General features: G+C 46.7%; 1 protein-coding gene across 1 annotated transcript in view; it reads left to right on the top strand.

Annotated features, from left to right (window-relative positions):
- The window catches only part of LOC119167807 (translocator protein-like), a 67,909-nt gene that overhangs the window by 26,535 nt on the left and 22,181 nt on the right, over window positions 1-19,193 (top strand). The window contains exon 3 of the mRNA XM_037419329.2: window positions 4,938-5,153. Within this exon, the coding sequence (XP_037275226.1) occupies window positions 4,938-5,153 (216 nt within the window). The remainder of the gene's footprint in view (window positions 1-4,937; window positions 5,154-19,193) is intronic.

The raw sequence follows: 19,193 nt of genomic DNA, 5'->3' as shown, positions 1-19,193 counted from the left end.
AAAGCGGCTAAAGTGAGGCCATCAAGCTTTGTTATGCTGCATGGGTAGTTTGCGATTTGAGCCGATGCGAGCCACCGCCAACGCCTGTGCCACCATGTTGAATTTGTGGCCGGCTGATTAGGTCACGCGGTTTGATCTATCGCAGCCTAGGCTGTAAAGCGGAAACCAGATCCGGTTTCGCGTGGGGGGGGGGGGGGGATGGGTTTCAGAGCAGTTCTCGCGCACCGGCCACGGCGTGGTTTTTGGTCGCTTGGGCGGCGAAACGAGCCAGTTTCCGGAGAGTTCCGCTGGTTTCGCTGTCTTCGAAGCCAAGTGTGAACGCGCCTTTAGATACGAAGCTGGTGCGACGAATGGTTCCCAGTTGAAGTGTCATCCAAGGGAACGCGGCGCAGAGGTGGTGACGGGAGGAATACTGGCGAGGAGGGGTCTTCGTATCCAGCGAAAGGAAGCACGACGAGGCAATTAAGATTGAGCCGCTCGAGCGCGATTTTATGGTGTGTCCCAGTGATGTCGACGATGAAATACGCAGGCCAGCGCTCTAACACACGGAAGAGACCGATGTGTGGTTGAAGCGGGGTGCGCACAGAGCCGTACCACACAACACATGTGTCGCTGCCTTTAGGTCCCGAGCGATGTACGCTGCACGTGGTTGGCTGCGTGTAGGCTGCGGACGAATGTGCCGAAAGACGCCGCCCTGCTGGTCGACTGCCGTTAGCTGGGTAACACTGCCGCTTTCTTCGAAGTAATCGACAGGTAGGTGAAGCGAAGTGCCATAAACAAGCTCGGAAGTGGAGCAGGAGATGTCCTCCTTGAAAGGAGATCGAATTACGAGTAGCGCGAGCGGGAGGTGGTCGACCCACCTGTTGGGGCAACCGTATGCTGTGAGTGCTTTGAGGTGCCGGTGGAATCTCTCGGTGAGGCCGTTTGTTTGCGGATGGTATGACGCTGTTCGCAGGCGTGAAATACCAAGTAGTTTCAGGAGCTCCGAAAAGAGGGACGATTCGAACTGGCGACCCCGGTCTGACACAATCGTTGTCGCACAGCCAAATTGGGATATCCCGGTAGAAAAAAAAAGCCGTTGCGACGGTAGCTGCAGATATGTCGGTCATAGAAGTCGCTTCGGTCCAGCAAGTGAAACGATCTACACATGTCAGAAGGTAGCAATAGCCTTGACATGAGGGTAATGTGCCAACAATGTCAATATGCACAACGGCGAAACCTTTGTCGGGTTGCAAGAAGGGCTGTGATGGAGCAACGGGGTACCGTGGAACTTTGGCCTGCTGCACGCTGACACGATGCACACTCATAAGCCCAATCCTTGGTGTTGGCGTTCATGCCGGGTCAGACAAAGCGTGAAGAAACAAGCTTTTGGGAAGCGCATATTCCGGGTTGAGAAACGCTGTGATAGGTGTTGAGTATTTTCTTACGAAAATGGTTGGTTAGAAATGGCCCGGGTGTGCCTGTGAAGGTGTCAAAAATTATTGGAACATCTTCAAAGGTGATGGATTTGAGCTGAAGTCATGTGAACGCTTCGCGTAAGTGTTCAAGCTCGGTGTCTTTTGATAAGGCTGCAGCGATATCCTGGAGTTTGATTGGAAAGGGTGTTGAGGTGCACGTTTTGGAGCGACTGTGGGTGATGGCGTCCACGCGACGTGAGAGCGTCAGCTGGGTCGTTGTCAACATCGCTGATGTGGCATATAACAGTTGAAAACTCCGAGATGAACGCGAGCTGGCGCACTTCGCGCAGTGTTTACAGTGATTCAGATCGGCTGAGGTGAGAGGTTTGTGACCAGTGAAAATTGTAAAAAAGCGACCTTCAAGTAGGTGTCGAAAATGACGCTTGGCACGAAAGATGGCGAGCAACTCACAGCCAAAAACACTGAAGTTTCTTTGGGCAGAGGTCATACGCTTGAAGAACAAGGCAAGGCGCTGCCGCTGATTGTTCACTTTCTGCTGGAGTACGGCCCCAAGTGCATAACAGGATGCATCCGTCATGACCACCAAAGGGTAACTGGGATTGTGGTGCGTCAGCAGTGTGTCTTTATACAAAGCGTTCTTGATGAAGCTGAAAACTTCTTCTGCAGCGGTGTTTCATGGCAGTGCAATTTCCAAGGGTTTGCCACAGAGCGAATTGTCGAGGGGCTCCAACAGTTCCTAATAAATCAGCGGTATAAATTTACTAGCCGTACAAACTGGCGCAGCTTATTGATGTAGGCTTGGGGAACTCGACGATTGCTTGCACTTTGTCAGGAAGGGGGCTGATTCCACTGCTGTCCAAGTGACCCAGAAATCATGAAACGACACCCCGAATTAACTTTTTGCGGTGTTCGCAACGATTCCGTTGGCTAACAGATGTTCGAAAAGTTAACGGAGATGTTTCAAGTGCTCCTCGAGGAATGAACTCGCCACCAGCATGTCATCGACGTAGACGAACACAAACGGCAAATCACGTATGACCATGTCAATGAACCGCTATGACGTTTTCGCAGCATTGCGGAGGCCGAATTTTATTCTCAGGAACTCAAAAAGGCCAAATGAGGTGGTAATTGCCGTCTTTGGAACATCTTCTGCAGCAACAGGAACTTGGTGAAAGGCTTTGACTAAGTCGATTTTAGATAGCACTGTTGTGCAATGTAGAGCTTATGTGAAATCCTGAGTGTTAGGCAGGGGATACCTGTCGGGAATAGTTTTTGCGTTCATGGAACGGCAGTCTTCGCAGGGTCTCCAGTCACCTGACTTTTTGGGGACGAGGTGGAGAGGAAACGCTCAGCTGCTCGGTGATGGTCGTATTATTCCAAGTTGCAACATGTGTTCGAACTCAGCCCTGGCTACTTTAAGCTTATCTGGAGCAAGTCGCCATGGGCGAGCGAAAACAGGTAGACCTGTAGTGATTATATGGTGGTGGACTTCATGTTGAACGGGTTTCGTCCAGTCAGGCGTTTGCGTCACGTTTGGAAATTCTTGAAGAAGTCCTGCGAAATTGTCATCGGTCTTGTTGCAGCTGGGCCGAATATGTTCGTGTCATGGGAAACAACACCATAGACAGAGAGCATTGTAGTAAGACCTAACAGGCGTTGCCATTTCACGTCGACTAGCAGTCCATGGTGGTTTAAGAAGTCGGCACCAATGAGGGCACGGCGTACGTCAGCGACGAGGAAAATCCAACGAAACAAGCGGCGCAAGCCTAGGTTCAGAGTGAGCGACTGCAATTTGTATACGGGGATGTTGCTACCGTTGACAGCTTTCAGGTAGAAGATCAGGGGTATTGTTCGGTCGGATTTTTGAGCCGTCATAATGGTGACCTCTGCACCAGTGTCCACCAGGTACCGCTGACCTGTGATTTTGTCCATGACGTGAAACAGGAGACTTATGGGTTGACCTTGACCACTCGTCACCGTCAATGGTCGGCCTACCTGCTTCCCTGCCATGAGCAAGGTTGGAGGCAGTGACACGCACCCTGTCTAAAACGGCGATGGTAATAGCATATGCCTGGTGGTGTGGGGAATTGAGAGCGTTGTGCGCGTCCATAACGCGGGGAGCTTCGGCTGCGGTTTCGGTGACGTAGTGTGGTGTAATGACGCTCCGCGACACAAACCAGTTGTTCTGGGCGATCGTAAAGCACATCGATGGGAGAAGCAGGGTCAGATTATGTTTGTGGAGCGGCACTAACGTTGTTGAATGACGGCGTGACGTTGCACACAGACGGCGTGCCCACCTCCAAGACCATGTCCGCCAGGCTGGCCAAACCGTGGAGGTCTAACGTGCATGCAGTGGCTAGTACCATTTGCGCACTGGCAGGAAGGCGCTGCAGAAGCAGTTCCCACAACAAGTTCTCGTCAGTAGTGGTAGTGTAGCCGCTCATGAGTTGACGCATATGACGCAGAAGCTGGCTGGGCCGGCGGTCGCCTCATTCGTCCCCGGAGAGCAACTGCTGTGTGCGGGAACGCTGTGTTGCCGTCGTTTGCTCCAGCAAAGCAGCCTTGAGAATGCTGTATGGTGTGATTGAGGGGGGTCCGGAAAGCAGGTCAGATACTTCTTCGGCAACAGCTGTTGACAGCGTCGAAACGTACTTGCGTTGTTCTGGCACACGCCAGAAAACACGAATTGTGACAGCTTGAACGAACCAAATTGAAAGGTTGCGGTCCCAGTAAGCTGATAGTCCAAGAGAGATCGCAGAGACGTCATGAACTGTCGTGCAAGTAGCTTCCGTGTTTAGGTGCCGCTCGTTGCTCTGCATGACTCTACAATAATAAAGAGTGCATACCCGTACAAACGACAGGGAAGGGGGGGACAGGAGAAGAGACAAGAGAGACTCCTTCTCTTGACTCTACAATACTTTGACAGTGCCGCGAAGGACTCCAGGTCACCACTTTGTAGAACCAGGTTGTACGACACGGACAGGTTTTTTTCAGTAACAAGGTCTTCTTTATTCTCACAACCAAAGAGTCAAAAATAGAGCACGTGCACACCGTACACCGGAAGTGGCAAGAGCGAAAGAGACGAAAGATAAACATAGAGGAGAGCAGCACGTTGCTTGGAATGCTGCTCCGCAGGCTTTGGTGACCACAGCGTGCGCGGTAGCGGCCACGTCGCTACAGTACAAATTCAACTCTATTCGATGAAAGTGTTTTTATATTATCCCTTGCCACAAACGTCAATCAGCTCCCGCAGAACATCTTCAAATAACTTCGCATCTGGCACATACATTAAACTTTTGTATATACTACGCATTTCGCCCACCCAAGTTTATTTGCTGGAAAACTAGTTTTGGATTTTGTCCTGATAATATCCCTTATTATCAGATGGCTTGCCACAGATGAGTCGCGCTAAAGATACGCGCAGAACACCTTCTTAACTATTATACTAAACGAGGTGTATGATGTACCTTGCGACTTCTGCATGTTCGGCGGTTACTACAGTCACTTTAAACGTCGCAGCGGTGTCAACTGGTACGCAATTTTCCCGGAAGCACAAGCCAGGTTGCGCTATGGGTGGTGTTCAACAGTGCCATGGGCTATGCCGCCTACTTGGTCTTTCGCAGCGGGGGCGGCTTGCAAGGTCCCGCTAGGCCTGCTCTAGCCGTGTTTGCCGCCGGACTCGGCTACAACTGGGCGTGGCCTCCTTTCTTCTACGCCAAGCAGAAGTTTGCCCTGGTAAGGATCAGTTTACTTGAAAGGTATATACCAGCTGCATTGAACCGGTATACGTATGCACTTCTCAGGAAACGAAAATCGGTTAAACAAAACTGCTGCATAAGCTGAACAGATGGAGGCAGAATCGTGAGCTGCGCAAATTGCTGGATGTTCATCGTGGAATATTTTATAGTGCGACGTGTTAAAAACAGACCCTCTGCGTCCGTATTTAACCCGTTGCAGTGTAAAATATTCCATGTTAAACGAAACAACTGCCTCGCATATAATTGAATGTTTGCTTGTATTCTACACTCCTGTTCATGGCTTATAAACGTACCCCACCGCGGTGGTCTAGTAGCTAAGGTACTCGGCTGCTGACCCGCAGGTCGCGGGATCGAATCCAGGCGGTGGTGGCTGCATTTCCGATGGAGGCGGAAATGTTGTAGGCCCGTGTGTTTAGATTTGGGTGCACGTTAAAGAACCGCACGTGGTCAAAATTTCTGGAACCCTCCACTACAGCGTCTCTCATAATCATATAGTTGTTTTGGAACGTTAAACCCCACATATCAATCAATCAATCAATTAGTCAATGGCTAATAAACGTAACTGTAGAAAAAAGACAAAAAATGGCAGTGGCTTAGCTCAGCTATGCCAGGATATACGTAGCGTTAGCAAAGGTTCAGCTGATTATTCTTCCATCTCCATGGCTATACCACAGTTGCAAACGCCAGTCGGAGGCGCTATCAAGCGGCTCCAGCGCAGTGTCAGATGGCGACTGCACAGGGAAGGCGCGCGCGTCGGCGTCCATATCTCTACCAAGGCTATGACGGCACTGCTCTGGAATGCGCACACCGGCGGCGGCGAGTCGCGCGTGGCCTAGTGCGAGGTAGGTGCCGGCTCCGGTGCGTGACACCACTGATCGTCTGCGCAGCGCATCGAATCGCGCGCACACCGGTGGCGAGCCGCACGCTGCGGCGTCGGAGTATCATTGCGCATTCGCAGACCAGTGCCTCGGGAAATTGGCTCAGCGAGGCCAGTGTAGCTAACACTACGAAAAAGAAAAGGAGCATGACCATCTTCCGCGAAAACAGGCGAATGAACCCTGGAGGGCAGTGGGGTACGAACTACGAAAAGCGGAAACGAGGAGGAGAGGGCTCCCAACGAGGGAATGGAGGGCCGGCGGCTTGAAACGGGCAGAGGTGACCAAGGTGTCGGCCCAGTTGCATGTGAGCTAAAAATCGTCCGTGAGCAAACAAGGCCGGGCTAGACTGCGCCTGCGCGCGCTTTTTTTCTTACGGCTTTCTCACCCGTCGCGAATACAATGGGAAAGTTTCTGAGAATGTTTCGCCACCCGTCGGTGGTAGGGGCGTAGCAACCCTGACATGGCATCTTCTGCGTCGCGCACAGGGCACAAGGGAGTTTGTCGGTACAAAACCATGGAATAACGGTTCTCGGCGAAAAGGTGGAGGTTTTTTTTTTAAGGAAATCGAGGATAGAGGTAGGATCGTCTACTAAATGAAAACTAATTTACCAGATGGCTTGCCGCCTAACGTAGGTATGTATGTGCTCGTGGATAATACAAGCTGAAACTCAATGAAAATGCGAAATAATCGGCTAATGAGAGGCATACTTCAGAAGGCATAAAACACTGGCAACAATCAGAAAGATATAAGAACAATGCTGCACCTGTTCTGCAATCAGAGAGTACTAAACACCTTTGGCCCTTGGTCTCGTCGGACAACGATGTCGCAATTAAGAGAGGTCGCTCATGGAATGACGAGCGCGCCTTGCCTTTTCTAGCTATTTTCTATTTTCTTTATTTTTACAAATACATTTGAAGTGTTTTCAGGGCTAATAGCTGCTGCCTGCAGCCTGACAACTCTAACACGCACGTCTGTTGTACGTCTAATGGCTAAAGAACTGCGTATAAGGATTGATTGATTTGTGGGGTTTAACGTCCCAAAACCACCATATGATTATGAGAGACGCCGTAGTGGAGGGCTCCGGAAATTTTGACCACCTGGGGTTCTTTAACGTGCACCCAAATCTGAGCACACGGGCCTCGACATTTCCGCCTCCATCGGAAATGCAGCCGCCGCAGCCGGGATTTGAACCCGCGACCTGCGGGTCAGCAGCCGAGTACCTTAGCCACTAGACCACCACGGCGGGGCCTGCGTATAAGGGGAAAGAAAGTAAAGAAAGAGGGCCCTTGCTGCTGAATAACGTGTTCGGATGGCACGCATAGAGTAGTGGTGTGCATTGTCAAGGTGTTAACACCACTTGGAAATATTGATTCCGGAGACCCCAAGCTTTTTTCATTCCTTTGCAAGCCAGGTCCATGCAGAATGCTAACGAACTACGCAGCTGCTTACGCTCTCAAGCCGCTTGCCCCGGTACTAAAACTGAAGTGCAAATGAGTTCTACGCTATCTTTCTAGTTCGTGGAACAACATGTTTAGAAATAGAAATTGACAACATTACAACTTTTCGGCAAGTAGGCCGCTGTTTTTCTGAAAAAGCTGTATAAATTCTATTGTGGCTTATTGCTACAAGCAGGTTGTTGTGGATTGTCTTTTAGTTTTAGTGTGGCTTGCTTTATTCTGTGATCCACCCACCGTGGCTTCACTTCATTCAGTGCTTTGTTAGTGTTCAGTCTACAGTATTTTTTTTAGTCGAGAAGGCAGTCGCACAGCCTTCACTGCGCGCACTGTGCACATGGATATATATTAGCAGCGCCAAGGTGTATTGCTGTGTTTCGCCACGACCACTCGATCGCCGTGGTTTCGTATTGCAAGTCCCGTTTGCGGAAAACACTCGGTGTTCCTTTTCACCAATACCAAACAATAATGAGCTGTGACAAAAGTGACAAAAGTGACAAAAGAATATTGCGAGAGACAACCTCATTATTAACGACAAGTCTACATCGACAGTCGTATGCAGCAGACACTTGCGCGATGAACACAATGTGCCTGCGTTCCGCATCAGAAAACTTATTCCTGACTGCGCGTGCGCGCCTACTCTTTCCGAGAACTATCTTTCCGACATTATTTCAAGTGCATAGAAGCCTCGCAAATATCCTGCTTCACGAGTTTGGCCCCTAAGTCAAACATAAAGGAAGCGAAAAGTGGAGATCAATGAAACAGATCTGGATGTTTGAACTTCACAAGACGCTTTCACTGAAGAAGAAGCAGCAAGTGTTTACACTCAAACAAAAAACAGCTACGCTCATTGTACGGGTCGATACCGGACTATGATAGGACGATTGCGCTCCAAAATGCGAGAAAGTGCAGCGATTGCTGTAAGAAGAAAAAAATGCGTCAAAATATTATCGCAAAAGCAAGCACCACACATGCGTTAAGAAAATCGCAGCAGATGCACAGAAAAGAGAGAAAAAGGCCTTGTTTCTTTGCATCTAACAGAATGTGATAGAAGAAAGAATTCAGCGTACCCAGACAATTCTGTAAGAGTTGTGTGGTATGCCGCTTTTTGTCACAAAGAGGCTACGATCATGCGCACACTTCGGGGCTTGTGATACTGCCAGCAAACTGCACTCTTCAGAGGTGTATAGGTTCAAGCCCAGCATCATCAGGTATTAGCAATCCCATACACCATTTTGGCATCTGCAATGATTAAGCAACTTGTTTGTCGACGCGCAGTGAGTGGAGAAGCGCACCCGAACCCCTGTGCTGGCGTTGCACGCGCTGTAAGGAGCAGCGGAAGATGGCAGGGTTGCAGCGCCTCCCTCAAATGAGTGGCGAGAGGCATGTACTACACTCGCTGCGAAGACCGTAAGAAGGGAGCGCGCAGATGCAGTCTAGCCCGGCCGTGGGTGAAAACGCAAGCTACAGAGATTGTCGCTGGAGGCCGCTGCTTGTCCACGCGTCCGCGTGCGATCAGACTGAAGAAGCCGCGCATTCAAAAAAAAAAGAAGTGCTCAAGGTCACGAGGTGCGAGTAACGGAATTTATTTTCTCCTGCCACCCCTCCCTGCTTAGCTTCCAGCGTTTTCGTCGGGACGAGAAAAGAGATAGTGCAATTGCACCGTGTGACAAACCTTTGTAACTCCGCTCGCACTGGACGGATTCTTAAAATTTTTGCGGCATTGAATTCCTGAAGCAAGAAGCTCTTCTAGTGAATTCATTCCATCAGGGCTCCTTTAACGAACTTTGTTCGACAGGTGTCAGGATGAAAACAAGCCCGTTCGGTGATTTGTAGGCACATTTGGGAGGCCATAAACTACGTCGAAAAAGCCGGGATAGTGCAGCCATCACCACTAAGAACACATAGCAGCTTTCAAACAGCTCTAAAAATGGACATATATGTCCATCTAGCAAAAAACATATAATGCCTTTCCAGAGGCGTTGATAAAGCAAGCAGCAAACGCTCGATAATGGGCTGCTACCTGTAAGGCGTTGTGAGACTCTTTATGGCCTCCGATTATATATATATCAATTTCGTCACACTATGCCTATGCGCACCGTCGTAATTTCAAATCCTTGTCTATGTACCCTGTTTGATGGGTTCATCATCCGTTTCAGCAGCGACACTTTTTTTTCAAAATTGTCATTGATGGGTGGCTGATATAGGATGATTCCCTAATGTTGATGTGAAATGCCTTCGCGATCTCTCGTGCGGTAAAATAATGGTGCTTAAACAAAATGATAGTATTTGAAAAGCGTGCCTCGCATCCACACTTTGCACAATGTGGTACGTGTACAACACTAGTACACTCTATTTCTATTAACTTTCTTCTGGTGAAAAAAATGCAGGTACTGAATAGTACGTGTTGCAGAATAATTTTTTCCAATAGTGTAAAACCGAAAGACAGTTTTTAATGAAGGCGTCTTCTTTTACTCAGAATTCTTTATACAGCATGGCTAGACACAAACAGAAATAAATAATAGAGTGAAACATATCAGCAACCGGCACCTTGCAGTTTTGATGTAGTGCCGTGACTTCCGTATTACGAAGTGTGTGCGTTGATGCAGAGCAGCAGCAGGCACCTTGTAATATATAGATATATATATAAATATATATGCTGGTTATTTATATGCTGGTTATATATATATATGTATATATAGCGGGTTATTTTTTCATCCACTTTTCTTTCTTCTTTCTTCTTATTTGCATTCCATTGGTTCTAATAACTTCCCCTGTACATTCCTTGGCATTACTGTCTGTTAGATCTCATTAATATTGTGTCAATACACGGAAAAACGACCCCTTAGGTACACACTTCTTTCCCTTATTTTCATTGAACGAGGGTCTCGTACTGGCAGACTTGGTGTGTTTAGGTTGTATGAGAGGGACAATTAATCAGCTGCCCGCTCATAATAAGTTCACGTGCTACGTGACGCCAAACATGCGAATAAGAGTGTTTTCACACTCGTTCTTTGGCTTATAGATGGCGCTGACTGTCACTCCTACTTCTAAATTTACATATAAACCCAAAAAAGTGGATGGAGGGAGGGCCGCTGTGATAGCTCAGTGGATAGAGCATCGAACGCGTTACTCGAAGGTTGTAGGTTCGGTTCCTGCTCACAGCTGGTTATTTTTTCATCCACTTTTCTTTCTTCTTTCTTCTTATTTACATTCCATTGGTTCTAATAACTTCCCCTGTACATTCCTTGGCATTAATGTCTGTTAGATCTCATTAATATTGTGTTAAAACACGGAAAAACGAGCCCTTAGGTATACACTTCTTTCCCTTATTTTCATTGAACGAGGGTCTCGTACTGGCAGACTTGATGTGTTTAGGTTGTATGAGAGGGACAATTAATCAGCTGTCCGCTCATAATAAGTTCACGTGCTACGTGACGCCAAACATGCGAATAAGAGTGTTTTCACACTCGTTCTTTGGCTTATAGATGGCGCTCACTGTCACTCCTACTTGTAAATTCACATATAAACCCAAAAAAATGGATGGAGGGAGGGCCGCTGTGATAGCTCCGTGGATAGAGCATCGAACGCGTTATTCGAAGGTCGTAGGTTCGGTTCCTGCTCACAGCTGGTTATTTTTTTATCCACTTTTCTTTCTTCTTTCTTCTTATTTACATTCCATTGGTTCTAATAACTTCCCCTGTACATTCCTTGGCATTACTGTCTGTTAGATCTCATTAATATTGTGTTAAAACACGGAAAAACGAGCCCTTAGGTATACACTTCTTTCCCTTATTTTCATTGAACGAGGATCTCGTACTGGCAGACTTGGTGTGTTCAGGTTGTATGAGAGTGACAATTAATCAGCTGCCCGCTCATAATAAGTTCACGTGCTACGTGACGCCAAACATGCGAATAAGAGTGTTTTCACACTCGTTCTTTGGCTTATAGATGGCGCTCACTGTCACTCCTACTTCTAAATTCACATATAAACCCAAACAAGTGGATGGAGGGAGGGCCGCTGTGTTAGCTCAGTGGATAGAGCATCTAACGCGTTATTCGAAGGTCGTAGGTTCGGTTCCTGCTCACAGCTGGTTGTTTTTTCATCCACTTTTCTTTCTTCTTTCTTCTTATTTACATTCCATTGGTTCTAATAACTTCCCCTGTACATTCCTTGGCATTACTGTCTGTTAGATCTCATTATTATTGTGTTAAAACACGGAAAAACGAGCCCTTAGGTATACACTTCTTTCCCTTATTTTCATTGAACGAGGGTCTCGTACTGGCAGACTTGGTGTGTTTAGGTTGTATGAAAGTGACAATTAATCAGCTGCCCGCTCATAATAAGTTCACGTGCTACGTGACGCCAAACATGCGAATAAGAGTGTTTTCACACTCGTTCTTTGGCTTATAGATGGCGCTCACTGTCACTCCTACTTCTAAATTCACATATAAACCCAAAAAAGTGGATGGAGGGAGGGCCGCTGTGATAGCTCAGTGGATAGAGCATCGAACGCGTTATTCGAAGGTCGTAGGTTCGGTTCCTGCTCACAGCTGGTTATTTTTTCATCCACTTTTGTTTCTTCTTTCTTCTTATTTACATTCCATTGGTTCTAATAACTTCCCCTGTAAATTCCTTGGCATTACTGTCTGTTAGATCTCATTATTATTGTGTTAAAACACGGAAAAACGAGCCCTTAGGTATACACTTCTTTCCCTTATTTTCATTGAACGAGGGTCTCGTAATGGCAGACTTGGTGTGTTTAGGTTGTATGAGAGGGACTTAATCAGCTGCCCGCTCATAATAAGTTCACGTGCTACCTGACACCAAACATGCAAATAAGAGTGTTTTCACACTCTTTCTTTGGCTTATAGATAGCGCTTACTGTCACTCCTACTTCTAAATTCACATATAAACTCAAAAAAGTGCATGGAGGGAGGGCCGCTGTGATAGCTCAGTGGATAGAGCATCGAACGCGTTATTCGAAGGTCGTAGGTTCGGTTCCTGCTCACAGCTGGTTATTTTTTCATTAACGTTTCTTTCTTCTTTCTTCTTATTTACATTCCATTGGTTCTAATAACTTCCCCTGTACATTCCTTGGCATTACTGTCTGTTAGATCTCATTAATATTGTGTTAAAACACGGAAACACGAGCCCTTAGGTATACACTTCTTTCCCTTATTTTCATTGAACGAGGGTCTCGTACTGGCAGACTTGGTGTGTTTAGGTTGTATGAGAGGGACAATTAATCAGCTGCCCGCTCATAATAGGTTCACGTGCTACGTGACACCAAACATGCGAATAAGAGTGCTTTCACACTCGCTCTTTGGCTTATAGATGGCGCTGACTGTCACTCCTACTTCTAAATTCACATATAAACCCCAAAAAATGGTTGGAGGGAGGGCCGCTGTGATAGGTCAGTGGACAGAGCATCGAACGCGTTATTCGAACGTCGCAGGTTCGGTTCCTGCTCACAGCTGGTTATTTTTTCATCCACTTTTCTTTCTTCTTTCTTCTTATTTACATTCCATTGGTTCTAATAACTTCCCCTGTACATTCCTTGGCATTACTGTCTTTTAGATCTCATTAATATTGTGTTAAAACACAGAAAAACGAGCCCTTAGGTATACACTTCTTTCCCTTATTTTCATTGAACGAGGGTCTCGTACTGGCAGACTTGGTGTATTTAGGTTGTATGAGAGGGACCATTAATCAGCTGCCCGCTCATAATAAGTTCACGTGCTACGTGACACCAAACATGCGAATAAGAGTGTTTTCACACACGTTCTTTGGCTTATAGGTGGCGCTGACTGTCACTCCTACTTCTAAATTCACATATAAACCCAAAAAAGGGGATGGAGGGAGGGCCGCTGTGATAGCTCAGTGGATAGAGCATCGAACGCGTTATTCGAAGGTCGTAGGTTCGGTTCCTCCTCACAGCTGGTTATTTTTTCATCCACTTTTCTTTCTTCTTTCTTCTTATTTAAATTCCACTGGTTCTAATAACTTCCCCTGTACATTCCTTGGCATTACTGTCTTTTAGATCTCCTTAATATTGTGTTAAAACAAGGAAAAACGAGCCCTTAGGTATACACTTCTTTCCCTTATTTTCATTGAGCGAGGGTCTCGTACTGGCAGACTTGGTGTATTTAGGTTGTATGAGAGGGACCATTAATCAGCTGCCCGCTCATAATAAGTTCACGTGCTACGTGACACCAAACATGCGAATAAGAGTGTTTTCACACACGTTCTTTGGCTTATAGGTGGCGCTGACTGTCACTCCTACTTCTAAATTCACATATAAACCCAAAAAAGGGGATGGAGGGAGGGCCGCTGTGATAGCTCAGTGGATAGAGCATCGAACGCGTTATTCGAAGGTCGTAGGTTCGGTTCCTGCTCACAGCTGGTTGTTTTTTCATCCACTTTTCTTTCTTCTTTCTTCTTATTTACATTCCATTGGTTCTAATAACTTCCCCTGTACATTCCTTGGCATTACTGTCTGTTAGATCTCATTAATATTGTGTTAAAACACGGAAAAACGAGCCCTTAGGTATACACTTCTTTCCCTTATTTTCATTGAGCGAGGGTCTCGTACTGGCAGACTTGGTGTGTTTAGGTTGTATGAGAGGGACAATTAATCAGCTGCCCGCTCATAATAAGTTCACGTGCTACGTGACACCAAACATGCGAATAAGAGTGTTTTCACACTCGTTCTTTGGCTTATAGATGGCGCTGACTGTCGCTCCTACTTCTAAATTCACATATAAACCCAAAAAAGTGGATGGAGGGAGGGCCGCTGTGATAGCTCAGTGGATAGAGCATTGAACGCGTTATTCGAAGGTCGTAGGTTCGGTTCCTGCTCACAGCTGGTTATTTTTTCATCCACTTTTCTTTCTTCTTTCTTCTTATTTACATTCCATTGGTTCTAATAACTTCCCCTGTACATTCCTTGGCATTACTGTCTGTTAGATCTCATTAATATTGTGTTAAAACACGGAAAAACGAGCCCTTAGGTACACACTTCTTTCCCTTATTTTCATTGAACGAGGGTCTCGTACTGGCAGACTTGGTGTGTTTAGGTTGTATGAGAGGGACAATTAATCAGCTGCCCGCTCATAATAAGTTCACGTGCTACGTGACACCAAACATGCGAATAAGAGTGTTTTCACACTCGTTCTTTGGCTTATAGATGGCGCTGACTGTCACTCCTACTTCTAAATTTACATATAAACCCAAAAAAAGTGGATGGAGGGAGGGCCGCTGTGATAGCTCAGTGGATAGAGCATCGAACGCGTTATTCGAAGGTCGTAGGTTCGATTTCTGCTCACAGCTGGTTCTTTTTCCATCCACTTTTCTTTCTTCTTTCTTCTTATTTACATTCCATTGGTTCTAATAACTTCCCCTGTATATTCCTTGGCATTACTGTCTGTTAGATCTCATTATTATTGTGTTAAAACACGGAAAAACGAGCCCTTAGGTATACACTTCTTTCCCTTATTTTCATTGAACGAGGGTCTCGTACTGGCAGACTTGGTGTGTTTAGGTTGTATGAGAGGGACAATTAATCAGCTGCCCGCTCATAATAAGTTCACGTGCTACGTGACACCAAACATGCGAATAAGAGTGTTTTCACACTCGTTCTTTGGCTTATAGATGGCGCCCACTGTCACTCGTACTTCTAAATTCACATATAAACCCAAAAAAGTGGATGGAGGGAGGGCCGCTGTGATAGCTCAGTGGATAGAGCATCGAACGCGTTATTCGAAGGTCGTAGGTTCGGTTCCTGCTCACAGCTGGTTATTTTTTCATCCACTTTTGTTTCTTCTTTCTTCTTATTTACATTCCATTGGTTCTAATAACTTCCCCTGTACATTCCTTGGCATTACTGTCTGTTAGATCTCATTATTATTGTGTTAAAACACGGGAAAACGAGCCCTATTGTATACACTTCTTTCCCTTATTTTATATATATATATATATATATATATATATATATATATATATATATATATATATATATATATATATATATATATATATATATATATATATATATATATATATATATATATATATATATATATATATATATTGTAACGAACAAATACAGTGCCGGAAGCTAAAACAGCTATTTATTAATGGCGAACTTGTGCCCGTAAACTAAATACACAAAGGTTGTGAGCTCACTGGTCAAAACCTTGTCAACTTCTCTTGCGTCTCGCCTTGAGCTGCTTCTCGAAAAACCGCCAGCGTTCCTTGTCCAGCGCGTGATGTGGTGACACGTGCAGCCAGCGTTGCATGGCGCGTTTGGCTTCTCTGTTGGTGTGGCAGAATTCAAAGCAGCAGGAAGCGGCGCAGGACTTCGGCAGGTGTCTAACAACATGCGGCATTAGTCCCCCTCCTGAAACGCATCGTCGCGATGCGTACGCTGACGTCGAACAGTTTTGTAAAGGGGTATTTATTTGATGTTTGAGCACATTTATCAGTTGTCTCGTTCAGTGCCTTTCATAGTACGGTTTCATTCGTACTACATGTACGACTTCTGGGCGATTCCTGCGTCAGGTTGAGCACACTTGCCCTTCAGGAATTACTTCGTAGTTTAGCGTGCCTAACTGGCGAAGTACTTTGTAAGGGCCGAAATAGCACCGCATCAGTTTTTCCGATAGGCCAGGTGCGCATATAGGCGTCCACACCCACACTTTGTCTCCGGGGTTGTACTGTACGTTTTTCCGCTTCAGATTATAGCGACTTGCATCGGAGCCTTGTTGCAAAATGATACGATGTCTTGCCAATTGCCGTGCCTCTTCTGCCTTTTCTATGTAGTCACTGATGTGTGGGTCACTCTCATTCGAATCGTTGACAGGTAACATCGCGTTTAAGGTCGTTGTGACCATCCGACCATAAAGAAGTTGAAATGGCGTGAAGTGTGTCGTTTCTTGTACTGCGGTATTATACGCAAATGTTGCATAAGGCAAAATACTGTCCCATGTCTGGTGCTCAACGTCCACATCTACATCATGTCGGCGAGAGTTCTATTGAGCCTTTCGGTTAATCCGTTTGTTTGCGGATGGTATGCTGTAGTCCTTCTATGATCGGTGTGGGTGAGCTTCAAAACAGACTGCATCAAACGGGCAGTAAATACTGTTCCTTTGTCTGTAATGACAACCTGTGGTGCGCCATGTCGTAGTACAATCTGAGTGACGAAAAACTGGGCTACTTCGTTCACCGTTCCTTTCGCGAGAGGTGATGTCTCAGCATATCGAGTCATGTAGTCTGTTGCTACAACAATCCAGCGCTTTCCCGATGAAGAGAGAGGAAATGGACCAAGCAAATCCATTTCCACTTGCTGAAATGGCCCTTTTGGTGGCTTTATTGGTTGCAACAGACCCGCTGGTTTCGATGGTGGTATTTTACGTCTCTGGCAATCGCGGCATGACTTAACACAATGGTGCACCGAATCCCTTAATTTCGGCCAATAATACTTCCGGCGAATTCTGGCCAAAGTGCGGCTACTACCCATATGGCCAGCCGATGGGTCGTCATGACACGCTTCTAAGATTTCTGCTCGCAGTGATGATGGTACAAGAAGCAGTAACGTCTCACCGGTGTTTACGAAGTTGCGCTTGTATAGGACGTCGTTTCGGAGGACATAGAATGTCAAACCACGGACGAAAACTCGTGGTACCTCAATTTGGTGACCCTCCAAGTATTGGATAAGCGGGCGTAGTTCCAGGTCCTCTCGCTGAAGACGAGCCATCTCCGACACATTGAGAACTCCAAGAAATGGGATGTCTTGTTCTTGTTCAGATGATGGAGACTCAACAGGTGCGCGAGACAGGCAATCCGCGTCATTGTGCTTGAGACCAGACTTGTAGACCACAGTGATGTCGTGTTCCTGCAGACGCAGGCTCCATCTAGCAAGTCTTCCTGAAGGGTCCTTGATGTTTGCCAGCCAACACAATGAATGATGATCACTGATTGCTCGAAACGGTCTGCCGTAGAGGTATGGGCGAAACTTGCTGATGGCCCATATAACTGCGAGACACTCTTTCTCTGCCGCTGAGTAATTAGACTCAGCATTTGATAGAGTGCGGCTCGCGTAATCAATGACCTTTTTTTCTCCATTCTGCCACTGAACGAGGATGGCACCGATGCCAACGTTACTCGCGTCGGTATGTATGTCTGTATCGGACTCTTCGTCAAAATGGGCAAGTATTGGAGGAGACTGCAAACGGCGTCGCAACTCTGAGAAAGCCGCTTCTTGTTCCTCCCGCCAAGAGAATGGTACTTTCTTTCGTTAGCCGTGTCAAAGGCTCAGCGACCTTAGCAAAGTTTTCAACAAAGCGTCTGTAGTAGGCACATAGTCCCAGGAATCGTCTGACGGCCTTTTTGTCTTGCGGTTTCGGAAAATTTTCAACTGCTGCAATCTTTTCCGGGTCTGGGCGGACGCCTTCCGCACTAACTATGTGCCCAAGGAACCGAAGCTGACGAAATCCAAAGTGACACTTTTGCGGTTTGATGGTCAGTGCTGCCACCCGAATGGCATCCAGTACCATTCTCAGTCGGTGGATGTGCTGCTCGAAGGTAGAAGAAAAAACCACTACATCGTCGAGGTAGACGAGACACGATTGCCACTTGAGTCCGGAGAGCACAGTGTCCATCATCCTCTGGAAGGTAGCGGGAGCAGAGCACAAACCGAAAGGGAGCACTTTGAACTCGTATAGTCCGTCTGGGGTCACAAACGCCGTCTTCTCGCGATCTCGTTCGTCCACATCGATCTGCCAATATCCACTTTTTAAGTCCAATGATGAAAAGAAGTGAGTATTGCGTAACTTATCCAAGGCATCATCGATCCGTGGGAGTGGGTAAACATCACGCTTTGTGACTTGGTTCAGCTTTCTGTAGTCAACGCAAAACCGCAGAGTGTTGTCCTTCTTTTTGACTAGCACTACCGGTGATGCCCACGGACTGTTGGATGGCTGGATTACATCATCGTTGAGCATTTCCTCCACTTGGTTCTTGATGGCTTCCCTTTCTTTTGGCGCTACTCGGTATGGGCGCTGATGCACAGGTCTCACGTGTTCTTGGACCACGATACGGTGCTTTGCGACGGGAGTACGTCCGACTTTCGACGAGGTGGAGAAGCACTCGGTGAACTCTCTGATGAGGTCAGCAATCTGTTGCTTCTGAGATGACGAGAGCTCTCTGTCAATGTCTACTGACTGGAGTACGTTATCTACTGTCTCTGAAGCTTTATCAAGAGTGCAAACATCTGAGACTTGCACGTACTCCTGCAGCGATGCTACGGATGTTCCCTTCGAAACATGCTGCAGCTCATTTCGTAAGTTAGTTAATAGGACATACGCACACCCATCACGAAGGCTCACCAGGCCTCTTGCCATGCATAGTCTTTTTTCTAGTAGCAGTTTGATGTTTCCGTCAGCTAATCCGTCACAGTCACGAAGAACTTCACTCCTCACAAGAATGGTCACACTGGAACGTGGTGGCACGGTTACATCTTCGTCCACAATGCGGAGAGGTAGAACAATTGGTTTCTCCGCATGACAGAAGGCGATGGCATTCTCCGTAGAAAACAAAACCTGAGATTCTTGCAAGTCAATGACTGCAGTGTTTGTTTGCAAAAAGTCCATGCCTATAATCAGTTCCCGGGAGCACTCAGGAA

The sequence above is a fragment of the Rhipicephalus microplus genome, unplaced genomic scaffold, assembly GCF_043290135.1.
Source record: "Rhipicephalus microplus isolate Deutch F79 unplaced genomic scaffold, USDA_Rmic scaffold_12, whole genome shotgun sequence".
Taxonomy (NCBI): Eukaryota; Metazoa; Arthropoda; class Arachnida; order Ixodida; family Ixodidae; genus Rhipicephalus; species Rhipicephalus microplus.
Note: the sequence above shows the minus strand (reverse complement) of the source record. Positions and strands in the feature narration are given on the sequence as shown.